This window comes from Lichenostomus cassidix, chromosome 1, assembly GCF_008360975.1.
Source record: "Lichenostomus cassidix isolate B80296 chromosome 1, HeHo_3.0, whole genome shotgun sequence".
NCBI lineage: Eukaryota > Metazoa > Chordata > Aves > Passeriformes > Meliphagidae > Lichenostomus > Lichenostomus cassidix.
The window spans coordinates 5,978,975-6,004,466 of record NC_139479.1 but is presented as its reverse complement, the minus strand read 5'-3'; the positions used below and the strand labels follow the sequence as shown (position 1 = coordinate 6,004,466).

Genomic DNA, 25,492 nt, shown 5'->3' with positions numbered 1-25,492 from the left:
AATAGGGTAGTTACATGGTTAATTTAGATTTGAAAATCGCTGTGCTAAGAATGTATAAAATGTACAAAACATCTTTGGGGACTGGGAGGTGCAGTCATCCCAAGACATCCTGCTTCTCTGGATTATATCCCTTGAAAACTTTTAATTCTGGCAGTGACCCATAAACACCAAGAAGCAGCAGCTGTGTTCCCCCTCTGCAACAGGATGTTGACCGCTGGATCACATTTTCTTAACATAAACCAAGTCCAAGAATACCCCAGTAAATCAGCTCAGCAAACCCTCCTCCTGAAGTCCTCAGGCTGGTCCCAGTGCAGGGATGTGACACTGAGACAAGGCAGCTTCGTAACTTAAGAGGCATCAAGGAAGAATTACTGTGCCAAGGGCACTTTAATCATAAAAGAACAAAAAGCTAGAGGCACAAAAGGCTCGATTTTCTTCAATAATGGCAGAGACACTGCAGTAGCTCATGAACAATTACAGAGCTGCTGCCACAGAACTCCCTGTCAGTGCCAAGATCAGAGGAGCCAGGCTCAGGAATGGGTATCTAGAACACAAATTGCTTTTGCAGGAGTGACACAACACTGACAAAGACCTTACTACCATATGGTTTCAAACTACTGTATTAGAGAAAGAGTTGTATGTTTGAGTACAGGAGGGGATTCAGCCTTTCAAAACCCACATTTTGAGAAACTAAGACAATAAAAAAGTTCACATCATGACCTGTAACAAGAAAAGACAATTACAGCTGTGCATTTACATCCCATTTTAGCATAAGAATTTACATTATGTCTTCTTTGCAATGGAGCAAGACAGTACTGAAGAAAGATATAAAGGGGGGAAAAAGGGTGCCAATAAAAACAGATACCTTGACTAAAGCCACTATTTTTCACTGCAGGCTCAGTCACTTGAATTGTATCATCTTCAAGGAAGAAATATATTTTACAGTGTCTGATTCTATACAGCTCTTGATTTTTGTCAGGCACTTCTTCTTCAAAATAGGCATCAAAAGTCAATGCCTATGAAAAACAATAAATAAATTTAAAGCAGCAAAATCTCCAATGCTTTTGCAAAATATGTCAAATAAACTTGTATAGGTTATAAGTAACTAAAAGTATGGATTTCGGGAGGTAGATTTATTTCTCAGGCATGTAAGAACAGAAATCTACATTAAAGCATATAAATTTAAAATTCTTTGCTTGGCATTTTTATTATCAAAACATCTAAGCAGAGATGGAACTCTAAAGTAAAGAAATAAATCAAATACAAAACTACCAGCAGGCTGCTTGGAAAATCTTCCAAACAAAGCATTTCTGATAACACAATGAGTTGCCTAGGTACTGAAGCAAATTTTAGACTGCTATTCTATGAATTGCTAAAAAATACAGTGCATGATGACAGCAATGGCTTTACCATCAAGGTAAGTGGAAAGAGTTCTTTTTAAGCATATCCTGCAAGTGTTCAAATGAATGGTACTGAAGACTATCAGAGAGAAATGACATTTTTCAGGAGGCATTTACAGCGGTGCAATATTGGCATTTCAAAACTTACCTGGTTCTGCAATTCAGTGAGTAGGGAAATCTCACACAGTGAGATTTGAAATTGCTCTTCATGGTCTCTTGTAATAGCAATAACGCAAAAAACCCCACCTTCACAGGATAGGTGCTCAGTGGCCCTCATACCAGGAGATCCCAGTTCAAGCTCAGACACCACTAAATGAATTTTGCACTTTTTGGTATCATTTTTTAACCACCAACACCAATGTTAAGGGAACATGCAAGATGTATCTACTTCCTGGTGCATTATCTAGCAGGATGCTTGCTGTGGTAAGCAAGTGCAGGAAGGTATTATTTAAAACAGGTTTCCATCCTGTCCCCCCAAAACATTTGGGTCAACTCAGTGTTAATTTGTAATTTATTTTTCACACTGGTTTTATTTAATAAATTCAATTACCTTTACTCTTGATTCGTGAGTCAACCTGAAGCATTGAAAAAAAGAATTTAGCTGTTCCCTGTGTTTCCACAAACATCTAACAGACCATAAGTTGGAAATGTTTGAAATCTAGTAAGCTGGCTGAGCTCCCTACATGACCAAACGCACTGCTTAACAGTCTGCACTCTTTTTGCACGTGCCTTTGGGAATAAAAAAGCACTTCCATGAGTTCTGATGACAGAGATTTTATGGCACCTAACAGACAAAAACAACATCCTTTTCTACATTTGGGGAGAGAGAACTAGCAGCTTGCCCAGGAACACACACAAACAGCCACCCTGTGGCCTGCTCAGACTTCTCATCCACATTCCCTTCTCTCAGGCAGGTTAAGTGTAAGGTGAGAATAACTCTGTTTCCAGAAATTATTTCAAAGGCTCAGAGCCCACTCATTTTCAGCAACCATTAAATAGTATGACAGACACATTTTTGGCATCAGTTCTCCTGCACTGTGATCCTCCACCACTAGAGAAATAAAATCTAAATTATAATCAATGACATAACTGTAACCTGCTAAACCTGGTGGCATTAGATCTTCACACAAAAGAATCTAGAAAACTCTGTTATAGTTTGTTTAATTCATACAACCTGCAAGTTTCTGAACAATTTACAGGCTTGAAAACAAATTTAAAAATTAATACTTGCCCACATTTTTTAACTGTGAATTTCACTGTTTCATGTATCAAACACAAAAGCACTGGACAAAACATCTGACTTACAACAGAGGCAACACAAATGCTATCAACCTTCAACATCTCTTCCTCTTTCCATTTGTCTAACCACTGGTTTAGAGAGCCATTTTTGGTGACCAAATTATCCTTCCTGGCCTCCAGCTACTATTCTGGAATGACCAGGAGCCCTCTTGAACACTCCAGGGGACTTAAAAGGCACTATGGTGGAACCACTGTCTCCCAGTCTGAGTATCCTGGGCTTCAGCTGACAAGGATCAGAATTTTATTCTTTGCCCAGCTGTTGCTGAGCCACAAAACCAATGGAAACTTCTGTACCCTCTTGTCCCTATTCTGCCAGTCCCACTACACTATGGACATTTGATGAACATCCTGTTCAAGAGCTCTGTTTCATTACTAATTGTTCTTAATTTTATCAATGATCTCTTCTGAGAACCGTTGTCTCACGAGACACCAGCCAGGCAAAGCAGTCTGTTTGCACAGAACTCCAAGCACAATCACATCCTTAATACACTGGATTTATTTCTTTCTCTGAGCATACATTTATGCCCTGGTTTATTCCATTTGAGGAGTTAGGGCAGGTTCTTTTGCACTCACACTTTATTCTCTTTATGCATTTATCAACATGCTAGTGTGTGACTGAAATATATGCAGCAACCAACTGCAATTTTGCAGATCAAAGCAGATGATTCAGGAAGCGTGAGGGGAAGGAACAGAAAAGATGACTTACTTTTCATTTTGAAGCAAAGTTAGTCTTAAAAATACTCAAAATGTAACACTTCCTAACTCGAGTCTCATCTGCAGTACAGCACTACAAAGTTCCCATCCTAGTCCTTAAAAAATTAAATGTTGCCTACGAAAGCCAAAAATAATAAATCTTGAATCAACTCTGTGGCACTTTGTAAAGTGCCACAAAGTTTCCCTGGCACCTGTGGTAGTCAAATTATAAACATAATTTCAAGCCCAGGAGGCCTTGTGTGTGTACTTAATCGTTGAAGAAATTAAATTTACACCTGCTTCCTATTAGGCAAATGAAATTACAATAACTATTTCTCAGCCTACTTAATAATGAAGTTTTATACCTGTCTCTCTTCCAATTACTATTGTACTGCTGAAAGTCAGAAGCCAAAGTGGAAAGAAAGCAGCTTACACCTCAAAAGATAAACAGCTACTCAAACCATTTTTCATCAAGTCCATACTGCTGAGTTCTAAATTGCAGCACCAGAGGACAGAGCTGCATCCCAGGCTCTCAACTGGGGAAGTTAATTCGTTGGATAGTAAGCATCCTGTAAAAATCTGCCATTAATACAAACACATGAGCCCTCCAGAGGCCAATTTTGAACCTGCAAACTGCTGTCCTGCACTGCCCTGTGGAGACACACTCTGATTAGATCAGGAATGGCCAAAGGTCAGCCAGTTCCTCTCACCAGCCAAGGCCAGTGCCTGATGCCCAGTTGTCCTAGGTTACAATATAGATGTATTGAGTATTCTATTACCACCAGCTGTGGGGCATTAGCTGTTATGTTCTGCTATAACTCACCCCTGATAACAGTCAATAGGTCATCAAAAACCAACCCTATGACTCAAGGAATTATCTCATCCTATTGTGAGATGCTCCACCCAGGAGGGAGGAGCCAAGCATTCCCACCTGGATATAACCTGGGCTTTGGAACTGCAGATTCCTACAGGACAAGAGCTACCACTGGAACTTCAGGTAGAGACCAGACCTTCACAGGATCACTGCTTCAACTGAACTACTTCACTTGGACTGCCACCACCACCACCCTGATTAAGAGGGTGTCAGGTTGTATCTGACTTTGTCAGTGTTTTTTCTTGTATTGCACTTATTTTTAGTTTTCTTATTAAATTATAATCCTGACTTGCAATCTCCCACTGTTTGTTTTCAAACTAACACACCAGTGTAAAGTCCCTCTGCCTCCTACCAAACCCCTCGATGCATAAACTTGAATCCAAGGCCTGAGAAGGGAATACACTCCTCCTTGTTCCAAGAGGGGAGTAGGAAAAGCAAGTTTAGCTCTGGCTGAAGCCCTAACCCTTTGGGCACACTGGAGCAGTTCATACCCAAGCACATTGCTGTGCAAGCAATACCAGGGATTTCAGAGGCAAAGCCAACCAAAGGCACGTGAGCTGTTCAAGCTTTACATTTTCTTGTTGTAGTTCTGGTCTGCCAAAGATGAATGTGTAATTGGACTGCAATTACCTGCATGGCTTCTCTTTTAAAGCAAAAATTATGGGATTAGCCATTCTTCCCAATATTTAAATACCATAATCATTTAGTCATGCAACATTTCTGCGATGTGCTGAATGGTTCCTTTTTCTGGATCATTTTCCTTCCCTGATTGTAGGCTTTTTGCTTTAGAAATAAAACATGTCTAAGTAGAATTTATTGTAAATTTAAACACAGAAAGCAACAATAGTGTGCTACAAAACTCCTGTCATCACAGGTTACAGTTATTTGATAAACCTCTAACTTTAAAGGTGTCACTACATTCTTGCAAAGTAAAAAAAAATACTAATTTTAAATTTCTGTGTCTGTATCAGACATACTCTATTAGACAGGAACAAATCACACAGAATTTAACAGGGCTTTGAGCATGCAAGCATGATGGAATAAGTGAATCCCAAGCATGTAGCTCTCCACTGAGCTTAATGATTCCCAAGTGCAAATGCACATTTTCTACTGGACTGGGGTTTACCTTATATTCATTCTTACCAGGTTGCCAAATAACTCCTTTACTGTCATCATTTTCACTAAAAAGGAATATGTTGCTCCCTCCCTTATTTTTTTTACATCCTGTAAGAGTTGTATCCCAATACAAAAATACTTTTATATATTGCTGTATGGCATTATATAGGTTTATATTAATTGTCCAACATATTAATATAATGAAAAAAATACCTGCTACCACTCTTTTTGTCTATCTAGAAGCCTTTTTTGCATGCACAAAATAACCTTCTGAAATATCTGACTAATGGAATTTCATCCTTATACTGTCATATTGGAGATATTCATTTAAAAAAAAAAGGATTTTTACATACCTGCTTGTCAAATGCTATCCAGGCAGGAGCACTACTTCCTGCTGCTTCAGGAAATACACTGTTTGTAATTTTTATAGTCTGACCAGGTAACAGTTCACCTCCTATTCCAGGTTTATCTTCAAACAGCGTAGGAACATTATTAGTGTAACCACAGATCTGTGATCTGTGGAACTTTTCTCCCCCAATCTGTCAAAAGTTCAGAAGAAAAAGAGAAAAAATTGTCTGTGTGTTTGTTTTTAAAACCATAAGATTAACCATCTAGGCAAGGAGCATTAATCTTGCAAAAGTTTCTTGATAATTACTTTTAATACAGAATCTAAACACCTGTAACAACTGGAATGCTGCAAGTGAGGTTACATTTTTCACTGGTCAATTTGCTAGTTTAATAGACAAAAATGGAATAATATTCCAGTAATTTAGCTAGGCTGAGAGACTGGATGGTACCACTCGTTTACTCACCACGCTCCTTCCCTGCAACAAGGACTGAGGCATGTGCTAGAAAGAATCAAGTCACCCCCAAGAACTGTTGTAAAAGGTAAAGACCTTTCCTACAGCTCTCCAGAGGACAAATGGAAACAGTTCAGCAGCACTCAGAGAACAGCCTTCTGTCTTAATTCAAGTCAAAGGTCTTATTTACACTTGCATCCCCCAGCGCAAAATAAATTCCTATGTACTAGTGAATACACTTGAATTTTGGGAGGTTGGACCTGAATCAAAAGGCAGACTTTCATTCCATCTGGGAGTATTTCATAAGAAGGTCTCTGTAGTGATTTCTTTATATTACTACTGATTTTTCAGGCAATTAAGGATGGAGTGCTTAAAAATATAGGAACAACCAACAGCAAAGACAACCATCTTGCCCACTAAATTTCTTGGCTGGGGCTGGAGCCATTCTTCAAGTGACTCAGAAAAGCTTCTGGCCTCACAGAAATATCACTCCTGCTTCTGGGAATGTCCCTCCTAATGAGCTGCCTGCTTTGCTGGCCAGTTCCCTACAAGGGAGGCAGCTGGAGTCAGCTGTGTTTGGGCAGCAATCCCCTAATGACCCCACACATCAGTCTCATAGAAGAGGATGGGGAAATAGGAACAGCCAACAGAAAACTCAGCTTCCTTACATGAGCAGCAATCCTGATTTGTTAGCTGCTCTCACTCTGCTCTTCCCTTTCTTGTCCTCTCAAATCCCCACAATACTTTATCTGGGCTGGCAGAGAAGGGCCACTGGGCAACTGCAACCTGTCACACCCAGTAAGGGGAGAGAGGCCATCAGAGCTGTGCCCTTCCTTGGCCTGGCACTGGGGGAACATGAGGGAAGATGAGGCTGAAGTGGGAGGAACTGATGTTGTGGGTAAGCCCAGTAAAGGTCCTGGGTAGAGGAAAAGGCTGGACAGCAAAATTTTTCACGGCAGAAGCAGAGGAGGATGTCAGTAAAGTAGCAGGGGGACAAAATTGCCTCCCCACTCCATTTGGAAGACTGGGCATCACTGATTATCACTTGCATATGTGTAAACCACTACTCTCCAAAAAGGTGTCAACAGTTCTAAATTAATATCATAAATTAAAAAATGGTACAATTAATCCTTTTTTTCGTGATGGCAGCATTCAAGTGCTCCAAGATGACCTGACACAGCAGAGCAGTTCTAGGAACAAGTGCAAACAGTGAAACTGCAAAACCTGAAAGTACTCAAGCAGTTATTTCATTCTGCCAGGATGAGAGAGTCAGGAATCTAAAAGGCAGAGAACCAGCCTCATGGCACAGAACAATCACCATTGGTCTATAGGAACTCCTGCACAATGAGGGTCACAGTCTGAACTGTTCACCTGCTGCCAGGTGCTCCAAATCCACTGGCACAGGACAGAGAGCTGCAGACAAAAACAGCTCAATCACTGCTTTAGCTGAACTTCTGCTTAAAATCCTTTTGCACACCACTTTTGCAAAGACAGCAGTATGAAAAAAAATACTTGCTATTTTTGCAAATCATTATTTTTAATACCATGATAATGGCTATACCCTTGCTTAGGCTGAAAAAGGCTGAGCACCCTTTGAAACAGCCATTGCAAATGAGATAAGAATCACATACCTGGGACAGAAACAATCAGGCCTATGGAAGCACATCCCCAAAAGAAGATACTTAAAGGGTAAGCAGTGTTTTGAACATAGGTGGATAAAAGAGCATGCAGAAAGTCTCATAATTTAAAGAATAATACAAAGGAAATAGAAAACTACTCCAAAAGATTTAACTCAGAACAAAGAGTTACTAAATAAAAGAGAAAATCAATAAAAGGAAATGCGTGTGTGCAGACTGGTAGCTCATGGGTCCCCCTACCACAGAGTATTGCTCAAACCAGACACATTTGGAGGAATAATGCCCAAAATGAAATATTTCATATCAGCACAGTTTTGTGAGCTGTGATATAAAATGTAATGCTGCAGTGTGCAGTGTGAGCACTGACATTTAGGCAGCAGGAGCAGATCTTCATGTGGTCATCCCACCTCTCCCACCAGAAGCGAGCACAGGAGCTCTCCAGGAATCTGGAACAACAGGAACTGACAGGGGGTGACACCTGCTTTGTAACACATCTGCACTTGGGATGGTTTCTTCTCTCTCCTTTGGGTGCTACTGAACTGCCCTTTCTTTTTCTATTTCTTTTTTTAATAATTTTGTTCCTCGGTAAGCAGAGAAAAAGCTGGGGAGAATTCAGAAAGGAAGGCAGCTTTCTGCATTTGTGGGGTCAAATGTACAATAACTACAGTCAAGCTGAATTTTGAAAGGGAATTTTCAAGGCAGAAACGCCTGATTTATACTGAAGGTTCTACAGAACAGATCCACTCTCCTGCACAGCAAGTTTTTAATTATTTTCCCTCTATTACCAAAGCATGAGTTAGGAAGAAAGGCACAGTTAGCAAACCACAGTTAGGGTGGCAGTTTTCTTGAGCAAAGGAAATCTTTTCATGTCTTCAAAGCTTCTTCTAGAAGCATTTGCTGTTCATATGTTTCTGGGGTTTAGCAGATGCAATATGGCAACATGTTCAAAGTAATCCAGGTTTGACCTCACTGGAATTTCCAGAATTTAGCGCTAAAATCACAACATCCTTTAAATTTGATATGAAAAATACAAGACCAAAAAGCTTCAATTCTGTTAAGAATCTTTTGGGTCATTCCTGTAACTTTTTAGGGCTTGACAAAGAGGTTCTTTTAGATTCCTAATCACAGAATTACTTATCCCCTTCTTCCAAAAATCACCTAGATCCATAGACAAAACAACGTCTTCTAAAAGTCTGTACAAGTATTTCTTTAAAAAACCCAAAACAAAAACAAAAAGTTTAACAAAAATATTAGTTATAATTGAGGATCACAAAAGAGAAAAATTACATTTGGGAAACTTCAGCTAATGAACTCAGACCACATCCAGCCTAAAACAGTGACAGAACATCATGTTACCTCCACAGTAATATTAAATTACTTCTAAAAGAAATCTTTTAGAGAGCAGGGAAAGAGGTTGAATGTGTCTGCTGTGCTAATGCAGCTCATCTGAACAGGCTGTGGATCTGCTGAACAAAGCTGGACATTTTCTATGTGGCAAGCCTGAAAAATATTGAAGATCCACACAATAGTCACTAATACAGAGGTCAGGGTTCTTTGACTGCAGCTCTTGGCTTTGCAAACTCAGCCCCTGCAGCCCTTGGGGAACACTGCCTTGTGCTCACTCCATCTTGCTCTTTAATACAGAGTCACAGTAAACTCCCTAGGGAGCTGCACCTTCCAGCTGAACCAAACACAGCTGGAAATCTCCCAACACAGCAGCTGGAGTGATGGGAGAGCCCTCAGTGGGCTCTCAGAAGCCACATTTTTAACTCAGTCCCACAGGGAGCTGTGGCAGCCCAGTCTGCATCTGTAATTCCCACCTTGAGAACAGCAGCTGCACCATGTATGTCCTGCTCAAACCCTGGATCAGGATGAACTGTGGCATTTCTGAACTATTCTAGGCTGCTGACAGTCTCCTGGCTGCTTCAGCTAAGCGATGGAAATAAATGCAAATGCTACACACTGTGCCAGTCAAATTCATGTGAGTGGTTTTCAACTCTTCTATCATTCCTAGCTTGTTGCAGAGGTCTCAGGATGTTCAGGGGTTAAGTGGTACTGGCAAAGGAGAAACACCCTAAGATATTGTTTCCAGCAACTCTGGTGCTCCTCTAACACATCATAAAACAAGGTGCATCAATGCCAATAGCCTGGATCAGGAAAGGCATGGATCTGTTGGAGCAGCAGGAGGGCCACAAAGCTATCAGAGTGCTGCAGCACTCCTTCTACAAGGACAGTCTGAGAGTTAGGGTTGTTCAACCCAGAGAAGACTCCAGAGGGACCGTAAGGTAGCCTTTCTTTAAGGGAGACTGTAAGAATAATGGGGACAGACTTTTTAACACAGCCTGTTGGAGTAGGACAAGGGGTTATAGTTTTTAATTAAAAGAGAGCTGATGTAGGCTAGATATAAGGAAGAAATTTTCTGCAGTGAGGGTGGTGAAACACTGGGGCAGGTTGCCCAGAGAGGTGGTGGATACCCCATTCCTGGAAATATTGAAGGTCAGGTTGCCCTGAGTAATCTGATCCAGGGGAAGATGTTCTGCTCATGGCAGGGGGATTGGACTGCATGACCTTTAAATGTCTCTTCTAACCCAAACCATTCTGTGATTTCAGCCTGCTCTTACTGCCTGGGAGAAGACAGATGGATAAAGGAAAGGGCCCAAAATGCAACCATGAAGGACAGCTACAGGAAGATTCAGGTTTGGGGGTTGTGAACAGGCAGAGATCTAGCAGAGCACGGCTGAGCGGCAGGAGGTAGTGGAAGAGGTTCAGGAAAGATAGGGAAATGTGAAAGGACAGCAGGGACACTTACTTAGAAAGAGATTGGCAAATATTCTGTCAAGAAAAACTAATGTCCTGTTTTGTGGGTTACAGAGCAGCAGAAAATATTTCAGGCAGGAAACAGAGAGAGCAACAGTAGCACAGTTGGGCTATTCCAAGCTACTGCAATAAACAAGGAAGATGTGGAATTTCTGCTGCACCATTAACGTTTGAAACAGAATTTTGCGCAGTTTTTCAAGGATGTATTTTCCCCCTGAGATCTATAAACTTATTGTCCAATTCTCTAAGAAATGCCATGAAGAATTGTTGCATGGAATTTTTTCTCTGAGGGGGATACCAAACCTCAGGCAAGAAAATACACTGGTCAGCCAGCACTTGGCAAATCTGACACATGTGAGTCTGTGTTTCTCATCCTCCTCATTAGCTGCTGACATAGGCAAGGACATCAATCCAGAACCAGAAGGAGCAGCTGCTTTTGAGAATGGGAGGCAGAGCAGGAACACTAATAAAGTGAGTACTTATATTGTCATCAGTGCCATCCCTAACACAGTCCAGCTCCAAATGCACCAACTTTTTCTTGCAGTAACAGAGCAATTCTATTATATGCTGTGTTTCCACCATGTGCTCAAAATACCTGTTATTGTTAGACATCCTCATCAGCCACAAACAAAAAACACAAGCACTGCTGATGATCAGTGCACCCTTGGACTTCTGTTTTAAAAGAGGTGAAGGGGGTTTATTTGATGGATGGACTTATGTGTACACAAACTACTGTAATTTTGATTTTAAAGACACTTGAACACTACTTTAAAGCTCTGATTTTCAGGAGGCAGCCAAAGCCACCTTATCAAACAGATCCAAGGCAGACAAAACACAGATGTGCTCCTCTTCCACTGCCTTTTGTGGGCCTATACATGAGGCAAGTGGAAGCATTAGGGGCAGGGACAAGAGCATTTCACTAGGAGCTTGAACAGTGATGAGTGGAATTAATACCTATAATTATAAACCATGGGTCAACAGGAAGAGCAATTCCTTATCCCCTGTGCATCCTTCTTCAGGGAACACTTTGCCACTGTTGTTTCTGTGCAATAAGAGGTGTTGATGGTGATGCTCAGTGTCTTAACAGGTGAAAACACTTTTTTTTTTTCTTTTAAATTTATCTATAGCAGTGACACTTTTTTTCCCCCTTTAAATATGTTGTTCTCAGCCTCTCATTTGTGGAGGTGAGTTAGCATTATCAACTCCATTGTCTCCAGGACTGACAAGAAGAGAAATCTGGAGCCCTAGAAAGGATCTAACTATGCTTTTACAATGTTGTCTCCGTCAATTTGTGACAGCTTTCACACCTTTAGTTCTCATAACAAACTCATTTTATGTACTTCAGCAAGGGGTGTTCAACGCTCTCTATTAGTAACTCTTCCCAAGCATGTGAAGTTAATTTAAATCAATTAAGTTAAATTGAACTTTGGAGAACAATAAAGCTACAGATATCACTGAGCTGAGCTATTCTGCTTCCAGCCAGCAAGTATCAATGGCACACACCAGTTTCAGTGCTGCTGATACACCCACTCAGCAGCCACCTCAAGTGTTACACACCCAACCAATTTCAATTCAACAAGAGACTGAGTATTCACCACCAGAACTTTTTGTTTTTTCCTTTCTCAAACAACATCACCCAGCCTGCTGTTTCCAGGGAAGGAGCTGCCTGAAAGATCATCACTGCTTCTTGGCTGGGCTGCTCTTGCAAGAGGTCCTGTGTTTGCACACAGCTGTGCAGTGCTGAGACACCAAGAGAGGCTGGGAGTCCACATATTTCTACACAATTTCACGCTACCTGTACCAGCACCTGGGCAGCTTTGATTGTGTCTACCTGCTTTGAGTCTATCCCACAATCAGAGAATGGCCTGGCTTGGAAGGGACCTTAAAGATCATTCAGTTCCAACCCCCTTTTATGGGTAGGGGAACCTAGACCAGGCTGCTCAGAGCTGCACCCAACCTGACCTTGAACAGTTCCAGCAATGGGGTATTGACAGCTTCTCTGGGCAACCTTGGCCATAACATGTCTATAGTGTGAAAATGACAGATTCCCTTCCAGATATTTTAACATGATTAAGAATGTTAAAATGCACTGTTTCATTTGCCTCCTGAAGGCTGCTGTGCAGGAATCCTGCCTTACCCCCTGCACTGCTTTGCAATACAGAGTGTGTTCAGCAAATTTCTAGCCGTCCTTGATGAAGAAATTTGAAGTAGTGAGGGCAGCCTCCCGTGTCTCTCCATGCTGTGTTGTGTTAGAGCTGTAGCAAGAGTTCAGACTGTCCCACAGCAGTTGCCAAACCACAGAATCACAGAGTCAGTGAGGCTGGAAAAGAACTCTGAGATCATCGAGTCCGACCTGTGACTGACCCCTGTAGTGTCACCCAGACCATGCACCAAGTGGCTCATCAGCCTTCCCTTAACGACCTCCAGGGACGGTGACTCCCCTGCCTCTCCGGGCAGCCCATTCCGATGTTCAACAACCCTTTTAGGGAAGGAATTCCTCCTGACGCCCAGCCTGAAGCTCCCCTGGTGCAGCTTTAGCCTCAGCTGCTCCCGTCCTGCCACACAGCACCCTCACGGGTGGAGCTCAGCCCAGCCAGGCGCTGCTCGCCTCCGCCTGCCGGGCCGGGAGCGGCACGAACGGCCCCGGTACGGCCCCGGAACGGCACCGGAACGGCCCCCGCGGGCCGGGGCAGGGCAGGAGCAGGGCAGGAGCAGGGCAGGAGCAGGGCAGGAGGCAGGCTGCCCCGGCGGTCACTCACTTTGCGGCGGAGGGAGAAGCCGGGCAGCACCGGCAGCGCCATGGCAGCTCAACGGCTGCCGCTCAACCGGACAGCGCGCGGCGTGACGTCATGCTGCCGTGACGTCACCGGGCGGGGAGAGCAGCGGGGGGGTGCGGGGGATGAGCGCGAAACGATCCATCCCATCCCGGACCGATCCACCCCATTGGGAACCGATCCATCCCATCCCGAACCGATCCATCCCATCCCGGAGTGATCCATCCCATCCCGGGGTGATCCACCCCATTGGGAACCGATCCATCCCATCCCGGACCGATCCATCCCATCCCGAACCGATCCATCCCATCCCGGACCGATCCACCCCATTGGGAACCGATCCATCCCTTCCCGGACCGATTCATCCCATCCCGGACCGATCCATCCCATCCCGGAGTGATCCATCCCATCCCGAACCGATCCATCCCATCCCGGAGTGATCCACCCGATCCCGGAGTGATACACCCCATCCCGGACCGATCCATCCCATCCCATCCCATCCCGGACCGATCCATCCCATCCCGGAGCGATCCACCCCATTGGGAACCGATCCATCCCATCCCGGGGTGATCCATCCCATCCCGGGGTGATCCATCCCATCCCGAACCGATCCATCCCATCCCGAACCGATCCATCCCATCCCGGACCGATCCATCCCATCCCGGACCGATCCACCCCATCCCGGAGTGATCCGGGGTGATCCATCCCATCCCGAACTGATCCATCCCATGCCATCCCAGACCGCTCCATCCCATTCCATCCCAAACTGCTCCATCCCGAGGGGATACAGGCAGGTCCCGGTTTTCCCCCGCAGCAGCCCCGGCCCCGCGGGGTGCGGAGAGTGCGGCGGGGCGGGCCTGGAGTCAGCCGTAGTGAAGTAGAAATAAATCCATTATTGTTTTTATAGATGTCAAATAGATGTTTTATATATGCCACTCTTAATGTATATGAACTATACATTAATTAATTTTATAAATACATAAATAATATGTCTAAATATGATATCTAAATAGTACGTCTAAATGCTATATCTAATATATCTTACAATATCTAAACGTTATATATGTTATTTATACTATAATATATAAACATATATATAACATATATATTATATAGTATTTATCATATTTATTTACTGAATTCTAAATACATCTTAAATCCAACACCAACACATACTAAATCCATTTCTTCAGTTGTTCAGGATTAATGGCCATTTTCATCACGAATCTCTCAAAATTTGGAGAAAAGGAGGCTCAGGGGTGACCTTATTGCTCCCTACAGCTCCCTGAAAGGAGGTTGTGGCCAGGTGGGGATCAGGCTCTTCTCCCAGGGAGCAGCAGGATGAAAGAAAATAGTCTAAAGCAGTGCCAGGGGAGGTTTAGGTTGGACATTAGGAGGAATTCTTCATGGAAAGCGTGATTAGGCATCACAAGGGGCTTCCCAGGAGGTGGTGGAGTCACCATCCCTGGAGGTGTTTGAGGAAAGGCTGGAGTGGCACTCAGCCCATGGTCCAGGTGACACGGTGGGGATCAGTCACAGCTTGGCCTCGATGATCTCAGAGGTCTTTTCCAGCCTAAAGGATTCTGTGAAATGTACCTCAGGCCCAAAGCTTTCCCCTTGCTCTCTCCCACCCGGTGAGGAGCAGTGACCTCACTGGACATGGTGTCCCCTCATGCCTCTGGAGCTGGGGTCACAGATGGGACAAATCCCACCGCAATTGCCATTTTCTGCACCAATTAATTTTTAATGGTTTTTGTTTTGTGACTTTTACAGAGCACATTTTACTCTGGGGCCCTGTCAGTCTTGGGGGAGGGGAGGTGGGATGCTTTCACAGCTTTTTGTTTGGATTTTTTGCATTTTAGTCCACCGGGATGGCGAAACTGGGTCAGTGGGTTTCCACCTTCTGGTTTCCCAGCGCTGTGCTATGATCTGCATTTGCATTTAGTGTGGAAAGGTAAACTTTTAAAATATATTTTAATTGAAAATTAGAGGAACCATCATTTTAATCACATTCATTTCGTACAGTGGGTGGTATTATGCAAAAATTTAAATTTCAAACAGAAAATACAGTGAGATTTTCTCACGGATGGCTGGCGGGGGGAAGGGTTGTTTCTTTCTTTAATGGAAGTAACATTTTCCTTGTTAATAAGGGAGAATGCATTCCAGATCACTTCCAAAGCCAATTCCAGAGAACAGCAACCGTGCTATGCTATGTCCTTCCATTTTACATGAAGCAGTTCATTAATATGGGTTTTTTTAATTAGAACTGCTTTTCACAGAAAAATGAGTTTATGGATAAAATAGCTTAAACTGAAATATTCCATTTCTGAGCTGTCATCACACTGTCTCAGAGGAGCTGTACTTCAGCTGCTGAATGTCCTTATTCTCATGGATGGAGTGGATCTCCCCTGCCATATTTCATACTCTGTGATGCATCAGACCATGAAATTCCCAGAACATGTCATCCCTCCTCCCTCAACCAGAGGCTCATGGAACAGCATGGGCAATGTGTTCAGTCTGAGTGAGCCTGGGAGGGACTCCCTGTCCTGTCCCCAGGGAGCACTTGTGCAGAATTCGCTCTCTGAATTGGAATTTAGCCAAAAATCTTCCAGTTTCCAAAAATGTCATTTCAGGGAAAATTATTTGAGGGTTTTTTATGGTTTTTTTTTTGTTGGCTTTTTGGGGTTTTTTTGGATAGAAGTTTGAAATAGTGAAAGAAGGAAGGAAGGAAGGAAGGAAGGAAGGAAGGAAGGAAGGAAGGAAGGAAGGAAGGAAGGAAGGAAGGAAGGAAGGAAGGAAGGAAGGAAGGATGGTTGAAATGTTTTAATATCCCCTCTGATATCAATAATAAACTATTGCTCCAAGGTTTCAGGCAGTATGGGCAGAGGCTGCTGTATAAAACATGCAAAGGAAACAGCAGCTCTGCTGGAGGAAGGTCAGTGAAATGAAGAGTATCAGTAGAGTCCAGTGCATTTCCAGCAGAAAATCCTGTGAATTGTCCCTAGTCCTCAGGTCAAATCTTTCTGCACTTCTGCCTCCCCCAGTAAAGAAGCCACAGGGAGCTGTGGAGAAGGGGAACATCTTCCTTGTGCACCAAACCACCACTGCAATTTGATGTTTTCTACCAGTCTTCAGTCATTTTGTTTTCATTCAAATTTAAAAAAAAAAAAAAAAAAAGTATAATCTACTTTAGAACACAATTGCTTCTTTCTACATTACCTTCTCTTTGGGGTTTCTCTCACATGTTTATCTTTTTTGTTCCTTGCTGTATTCACTCAGTAGTGCAGACCGAGTGAAAACAAATTAATTTTAATGCCTTTTCTGGGAAAAATGAAAGTACTCCAGGAAAACCAATTTTGATAAAAGCTTTTTATTAAATGAAGATTGTTAATGACAACAACGGTAAGCAGTCGGCAGTAGTAAATTAACTGTGCATTCTGACTACTCTGCAGATGATAGTGGTGGATGAACAGAGGACTGCATTAGTTGTACAGTTCAAAGGAGGGAGAAAGCAGGAGGGAAGCTAAAGCTGGGGAAAACATAGAAAACACTGTTTTTGTGATAAAAAGACAGCTATTCTGGTCTCTTTGTGTTGGGATTGAGTTTTACTGGCAAGCTTGAAATGAGTAGGGGAGTACAAATTATAAATTGAACCAGCAAAAACTTTCCGAAGAGGCTTAATTTAAAAAAAAATACTGGCTTCCACTGTGACCAAATGCTGCTGGCTCCAGGCTTAGTCCATTTGTCTGAGTGGAAGACCAGGTCTGACCAAGCTGTGTCAGTTTTGAATAAGAAAATTTAGAAAGAAGAGGAGACCAGGAAGGTTTGACTAAAATCAGCATAATTTGGTGTTGCTTCCCTGTGAAGCCATGTCCCTGCTTCTGCCATATGTGTGACTTCATCCTCTTCCTGGGACTGGTTTTACAGGCCATGTTCAGGCTGGGCTGGCCAAAATCAGATTGTTCCCAGGCTTCCCATTTTAAACTGAATTATGACCCTACGTGGATCATCACACAGCATACTAATACTTCAACCAAAGCCAAACTGTGGCATACACTTAATTAGTTACCAGAAATTAAGAATGTAAAATTACTATCTATTAATACCTTCTTCCTTAGGCCTGTCTTGGAACAACATAGAATGCTGTAAGAGGCATTGCAGAAGTCACAGAGGGGGTTGGATGAGGGGAATCAAACACAGCCCTGCCTGTGGCCAGCTCATGGTGAGGAAGGATGGCAAACCCTGACATGGCTCTTCATTGTGCACTGTGGGTCAGCTGCTACCATCACTGAACAGCCCTAGAAATACTGATTCCTCATGTTTCCCCCTGTCTTTTACTACGTCGTTCATTTTGTTTTCACCAATCAATGAGCATGTAGCCTACGAAGATCATTCTTCAGTGGCCAGAAAGCAAAGCTGAGACCACAATGTTTGGCCACAGCTGTGGAGTGCTCCAGACAACCCACACAGGGAAAACCTGGCACCTTGGTGGCCACGGATCTGTGCTGGCCCTGTACCTCAAGGATCCTTGGTGCATTATTCCTGCAGCTGCCTCCTGCCCCAGGAAGGCAAAGTGGAAAGTGTGAATTTCCACATCTCATGGCATTTTCATCCTGGCAATGCCATGGGAGAGAGAGAACAGAAAAACAGACCCATTTGGGTCTCACTAGGAGGTTTGCTTAGCTGGAATGACCTTTTCACATCCAGTTGCTCCAATTCAGCCTGCTCTGCCAAGGCCCATGAGCTCCCTCAGTGAGATGTGCCATGCCCTTTGGGGACAGAGGTGTTGGGCAGGGGTGAGGGATGGAGGCACAATATCCCCAAAGGTGCTCCCTCCCTGGCACAGCCTGGGTGTGGGGGGCCTGAAACAGGCTGGTTTTCCTCCCCTGGTGTCCCCACCCCACCACCTCATCCCACAAACTCCTCAGCCTCTGGAAACTTGATGGAAGAAGTGCTCTGTCTCACAGAACAAGCTCGGTGGGCATGTTTCACTTTGCTGCTCCTGTTTGAAGTGTTTTGAAGTTCCTGCTCATCTGATACCCAGCTCTTTTACATAAGGTGTGAGCTTCTCAGGGGATATTTGCAATCAGCCTGACTTCCGTGTCATGGAAGTCAGGGAGGCTATGAGGGGTGCTTTCCTAAGTCCCCCACACTTCTCAAAGTACATGAAAAAAGAAATATTCCGGGCTTGGTAGATACCTTTGAGTTGTCCCCGCTGCATATATTCAGTGAGATCTGCAGTAGGGAGTATCTGTTTGGTTCCTCTTCACCCTCCTTATGTGGGCTGATTTGAGGTGCAGCCACACTGGTGAAACGAACCTGACAGAAAAGCCTCTAATTTAATTCAGAGCAGAATGCAGATTTTTTTTCTCAATTAAGCTATAGATATGCATTTAATACAGCATGCAGGGGTTGCTGGGAAGAGTTGGAAAAACTTGTAAGTAACACCCCTAACTAACAGTGATGGGAATGAAGCAGGAACATGGAGCTTGGCAGTGATGTAACCACATGTCAAAGTGCAGCTGAGGCCTCCCAGTTGTGTGTCACCTCTGCCAGAGCCAAACAGTGTCACCTCTGCAAGAGCCAAGCATGCCTTCCTCCCTCCAGATAACATCACTTTGAGGGTGAAGACAAATCACTTGGGAGCACAGAGCCCCCGAGGCAGGGAGGCACAGGGACACTCACAGCCTGACAGGGCAACCAGCCCCAGACAGTCCCAGGAAAGCCAGGGCAATGCTGCTGTCACCTCAAGTGCAGCACCCAGCCCCTGTCAGACACTGCAGAATGGATGGGGAGCTGCACTCATGGGCACAGTAAAGGAGAGGGCAGCTATTACCGTCCTGTATACTTATTTTCCTTCCTTCACTCCTGACCTCTTTGGGATGTCAATGGGACTGAAACCCCGAAGGTCACTAACATTTCCTGACTTTCCTCTCACACTGCCTCTCTGACAAAAACGAGGGGTTTGGCTCTGCTGAAGTCTCAATACACCTTTCTCCCTTTCCACCAGGGGTGTGACTTGCCAGTAGCCTGACTCTCCATGCCCATCAGCAAAGCTTTCTCCAGCCATAGAGACACTACAAGCCCCTAAGAAACCCCAGCCCTGGCTCTGTTCAGCCAGACCCACCAGTCTGCTCCCTCCTGCCTAGGAAAATTCAGTCAGCATTTCCCCAAGTCTTGCAAGTTGCCCTGAGGATATGCCACAGGCTGAGCCTGCATGACTGATCAATTCCTCCCTCTTCTCCCATCCTCCATTTTCATGCTTCATCTTTTCAGCTGACGGATAAAACAACAAAAAAACCCACCAACAATATTTTAAATTCCCATGGCAATAAATTGATAGATAGATTACAGTCAATTACCAGAAACTGCTATTGATCAAGGCTGGTTTAGAATTATACTTGCTTTCATGATCAAGCTTACAGTACAATTTGCCCTGCATTCAGAATCTATTTCAATCAAAATGAGAGGGGAGGAAATGCCACTTATTTTAAATAAAAAGCTTTCAAGCTATTCTTCCAGGCTGCTTTGAGGATCTTGGACAGATCAAAGCTGCTTTTTAGAATTCATCCATTCTGCTTCAAATATGATAGCTCATTGTCCACAGAAAAAAAATTAAGGTATTATAAGTTATCAGAGCAGCAAGTACATTTTGGGTTTCCAAGCAGTTGTCTCAAAACTGGTGAAGCCTGCCAGGATAATAGCAGAACAGGAGCAACAGTAATCCTCTCTCACAGAGACCAAGACATTGGCAACTGCAGGCACCACAGCAGAGATTGTTTCTTAATCAAGTCCTGTCTTAATGATAGATGGGTCATCTGTATTGATCAAAAGTCTTGGTCAATAGCAGCTTCTCAAAACTGGCTGAAATCAGTCAATTATGAACAGGTTAGGAATTGAGGTTTACCTCGAACCTTATTCCTTTGGTGATTAGGACTTTATTCTAACTTCCAGCCTAAGGGCATTCTTGGGAAACAGATCCTTTTGATCCTTGTTTTGGCATTGTCCTTTGAATAATGTATCTTTTTTCTGCCATCTGATGCCTTCTCCTTACGTAATGGCAGATAGCAATCACATCTCCTTTCAGCTTTTGGCCAAGTTTGGTGAACCAGACTTTTTGGCACAGTGCCTGAGTGATAGTTCATGTTTCTCCTGAACTCCCAGCTCTGCTTTTCTCTCTGCCTGTCTCAGTCCAAGTGTGTCTTCCTTGAATAAAAGGTAGCAATACCTAAAATATAACAATAACCTAAAAGAGCTCTCGCCAAGGTGCTTCATGGTTCCAGTCATTCTCATCTCTGCTTTCCTTTGCTATGCCTTCTCAATATTTCTTCTCAATATTTCTTTCCCCTGCCTTTCTGCTTTCTTAGGTTTGTTCTTCCTCCTGCCCCTTCTCATTCCCCCTTGCTCTGCTTCTTTTCTTCACTGCTACATTTCTCATAGAAGGCCAAAATAAGTGAGAAAAATGTCAGGTTCTCCTTTCCAAACCTGTTGATTGAACGTGCTGAAGAATAAGTGATCTGCAGGGAATAGGATTTATTGGGCTGTTAGCTTGAATGGAGACGTCTGGCTCAGCCTGTCGAGTCTCTGAGCACAATTTCTCTCTGCACGGCTCCACTGCCACTCTTCCTCTCTCTAAATGCACTTTGAAGGGCTTTGCTTTTGTATCAGTGTGTGAGGAGTATGGGTAAGACCTAATTTCAGGGATGGGAGAAGCGGACTTCACTATCTATCAGAGGTGGTTTCATGCCCTTAAAATGTATTTTTCCAGGCAACTGATCCTGATGCTTCATGGCTAACTTGCCTTCCATCCATTGAAATCAGAGCTGCTGTCCTGGTGGGGTTTTGTCTCTTTGTTTGGAGGCAACCTGTGATAGCACAGAAAGGAATATCTTCACCTGGAGTTCATTTTGAGCCTGTGATTAAAATCAGCTCTTTTTATGAAGGAGGTACCTATTTTGCTATCTGTCTACCCTAAAGATGGGGCAAACTCCAGATCTTGTCAATGAAAGGACAAAGAAGGTTTAAATGAGAGAAGAAACCCTTCTGCCATGCCAGACATTTGCTGGTCACTAGCACATTCCACACCACAGCAAGACCATCTTTATTTTTGTGTGCTAAATGCTGCAGAAAGGTTAGTTCGCAAATAAATAAATGAGTTGAGGTTCAATATTTAAGGGAATTTCAACTGGAACAAAAACTGCAGTGAAAGTTGAGGTTGTAACAACCTCAACAGTGTCCCTTTGAATTACACTTAATAAATACCAGGGAGCTGAAGTGTTGTGTGGTTGTGCATATATTTGTAACAAACGGTTGCACAAATATTTGGCTCCTAACGATGAACTAACTGGTATGACATTTGCCAGGGAAAATTAATTACTTTAACGTGTGTTGTATAAAATATGAGATAATCATGTAATGTATGTGTGTGCTGTAGAGTGTTGCTGAGTGACTAAGTTATTACCAAAGGAAATTTATGAGAAACAAACAAGAAACACTCAGAGATGCTGTAAATGTCATGTTATGCTCAAGGGCCTTTTGCGGCTGAATAATTTTTATGTGGATGAGGAGGACAGGATCATGCTGTGAAAAATCAAGTTAGAATGAGTTAATCTTTGTATTTGCACATAATTTTATTGGTATTTAATGTAGCCATGATGTTTCAGTTTCAAATTGAACAGACAGTTCACAGTGAAGATGACAAGATCGAATCAGACTGAACGGAACGATCCAGTGTGATCTCAGCATCAAATTTTGAATGGTCTATGTTCAAGAAGAAAAGCTGCCTATTAAAGAAATGGGAAATAAAATGGTCCTGATAGTCAAGTCATAGCTGCTGGTTTGGGCAAAATTCCACTGCCTAATTTATATGACTTTTTGGAAGGGTGAAGTAATCTCCCTTAGAGATCTTGCCTGCGAAGAGGCACTTAGTGCTCTGTGCAGCTCTCGGGTGGCACAAGCAGGGAAAGCTCAGCCACTGCCAGGGAAAGCTCTGCCCTCCCCTCCCAGCAGGACTGTCTGCAGGGTCTGCACCAGGCTGTGGGCAGCAGGGAGAAATGGAAAGCAGTGAACTGGAGAAATAGGAACTGGTGAGGGGAAAGCAGATACGCACACTCATTCTCAGACAAAGAGTATGGAGCGCGATAAACCTGATCTCTAAATAGCAGCAGGAAATAATGTGGTAAAAAAATCACATTCATCACATTCTGCCTCTTATCCCTAACTAAGGAATTCAGAAAGAGGAGACTCACTCTTGAGCAGATAGTAGAGTCATTTAAGAAAAAACAAAACAAAACAAACAACTCAACAAAGACGCTGAACTTATCAGTCTGAGGGGTTTTTAACCACCCTCATAGTTCTGAGGAATATGATAAAGTGAGGCACAGCCCTTGGTGAGTGTCACCAGCTTTTTGCCAGGCAGCAGGACAGAAAGCAGCTTCCCAGGTGGGCATCCTGGAGTCCTGGAGTTCCTATCACAGGAGAGGAACAACTGGGGAGTGTAAATGTTGGTGAGAGAGTTACAAGATTTGTAAGCCTCAGGGAACGTGGGGAGGATAACATCAACCTGAAGGCAAAGGACTTGAAGACAGCAGACTTAATACAGAGGATAAGTTCCTTTGGGAATCAAATCCATGGAAGAAAAGAGCTCCAGAATGAGTTGATAGTTCATTAAAAATAAAAAATAAATAAATAAATAAACAAAAGACAGTAGCAGCAGAATCACAAAATATCCCGGTGTGTCAAAAGGATAGAAAATGCAGTAGGAGATATCTGCGAAATCACAAGCTCTTCTATGATCTCAAGTGCAAGAAGGGAGAGTACAGAACGTAGAAACTAGGTCAAATATCTAAAAATGAATGTAAAAAAACCCCCTCAGCATGAGGATACAGAGACAAAATCAGAAAGTCTAAAGCACAAAATAAAATACTTTTCCTATTCTTTGCTTAGACTAATAAGGCATTTTAAGGGTATTTTTGATTGTAACAAAAAGGGAAAACAAGGGAAGAATTACTCCATGGGTAGGAAAAATGGCAGATGATGCTGAGAAGCTCAGAAATCTTAGTGCCTTTTTAAAAGAAGACTAGGAGGGGACAAATATAGTGCTTCTGTGAAAAGCTGAGGCAGGGAACCTTGGAGCCAGGGAATTAGAAACAATCATCACCCCTGTGATTCCTGCAAAAAAAAAAAACTAAACCAATCAAGTGATTTATAATCCCACAGTTTAAAAACGAGATGAGGCTTGACGTGATTTGCCTTTTTGAAAATCCACCAAATTTGCTTTCATGACAAGGGAAAATAGGTGTTGTAGGTATAAGAGAAACAATATGGGCCTCACACAAGGTGGAGGGTGTGTATGTGTGTTCTGGGGGCCAAGCAGGGACTGGACAGATTTATCATAAATAGGTTTGTGGCCCTTTTAAAAGAGGATGTGCAGGGAGGAGACAGGAGGGGAGGTGGGCATGGGTTGGTAGGGCTGTTCACAGAGTAGCTTTGAGCCTCCTTCTCAGCACTGGCAGCATTTTGCTGTGGTTCTGCCTCCTGGATGGTTGGCCCAGTGCTTTAAAGAGAGCAGCAAGTCTGGGGAAATATGCTGCATGTGAGAAAGCTGCATGTAAGAAAGGTTAAAATTACCTCTATAGAACTGTGATTCTTTATCTGATCTTAATGGCCTTGGTGGATAAGACATGACAAAAATAATCCAGAGAAATGCTCTGCTGGTGAGGGCAGTGAAGAAGAGCATCACACCCTGAGCATCCTCATCTTCCAGGGCTTGTAACAACAGGTTGGAGAGATTTTGGCCAGGTGCAGCTGATCCACCCCAGGGTCAGTGGCATGTCGTGGAAGAGTGTGTGCACCATTTCTCACCCAGGATATTTCGGTGTGTCTCTGCAGTAATTGCCTAGCAGGAACCTGGAAAGGTGAGGGGAGAAGTGGCCTTTCACTCAGGACAATCTGGCTCATCATTTGCTCCAAGGTGCACATTCAGGCTTGTCCCTGTGGTCCCTTTTCCTTCTGCACAGCTGGCAGCTCAGAAATGGCTGAGGAGGTCACAAGGACCAATCCAGAAGGTGTGATATTTTGTCTCTGGAGGTAGCTGGGCTAGAGCACTCAGGCAGAAACACAGAACTGTGTGAGGGGGTAACCAGTGATTGACCTGCTTGTTGGGGTGAGAAGGGTAAACAAGAGAATCCAGCTGCTCCATTAAGAAGTGAAGTCATAATCTGAAGTGCAGCCCTGAGGCTGCTCGTGTTTTTGGCCTTCCAGTACAACTGCTGCTTGTCCCATCAGCTGAGGAGAGGATGACATTTTCTTTAATCCTGCAAGGCTGTCAAGGCAGTGAAGCTTCATCCCCTCACTGCATGGAACAACCTTCCTCCTTTCTCATCCCCTGCCTCTCAATGTCACTGCAGGATTTTGCTGTTTGACTATTAAAAAGTCAGATGTGCCAGGCCTACCTGCTCTTGGCTTCCTTAGCTTATACAGTTCTGATTGCTGCCTGTGTAAATCAGCTTCTTCAGTCTTCATTTGGGTTGTTTTTTCCCCAACTTCTCTCACAATTTTTGTAAATCATGCTTTACATTTCTGTGTCTTGATAGACAAAAGGGCTGCCCTGTTTTAAGGGAGAAAACCTGATTATTCCAGAGGATGCTGGAGAACAGTCACCTACCATGAGATCCTTGAAATATCCTCTAGGAGAGAGCCAGAGCTCATTCCTGTCTGCAGAGAGATCTGAGTAAGCTCCTTAAGATAAATCAGCTCTTCTGAGCAAGTCTCTGCAGAGCATTAGGCTGACCAGAACCAGATCCAAAATTCCAGGGGAACCACTGAACCTTAATGGCACTGAAATGTCATAACATTGAACTTATTCTCTATCCCACTCCAAATGTCACCCAACATCCTGTTTGTGATTTGACCACTGGCTTACACTGAGCTTCCAGAGAAATATCCTAGCCTTTCCCTGACTTTGCTGCCTGTGGTTTAGGACCAAGCACTGTGCAGAGAGATTCAGGTCACTCCATCTGCTGGACATGATTTTGCATAAGCGAGCACCAGCACAGCTTTATTGTCCCACTGCCTTCATACT

The 25,492-nt window shown here is 43.5% G+C and overlaps 1 protein-coding gene across 1 annotated transcript in view; it reads right to left on the bottom strand.

Moving 5' to 3' along the window:
- EFHC2 (EF-hand domain containing 2) overlaps positions 1-13,473 on the bottom strand; it is a 56,835-nt gene extending 43,362 nt beyond the window's left edge. The window contains exons 1-3 of the mRNA XM_085048527.1: positions 13,396-13,473; positions 5,736-5,921; positions 866-1,016 (exon numbers count right to left, since the gene is read on the bottom strand). Of these exons, the coding sequence (XP_084904653.1) occupies positions 866-1,016; positions 5,736-5,921; positions 13,396-13,437 (379 nt within the window). The 5' untranslated portion in view covers positions 13,438-13,473. The remainder of the gene's footprint in view (positions 1-865; positions 1,017-5,735; positions 5,922-13,395) is intronic.
- Between the last annotated feature and the right edge of the window lie 12,019 nt (positions 13,474-25,492).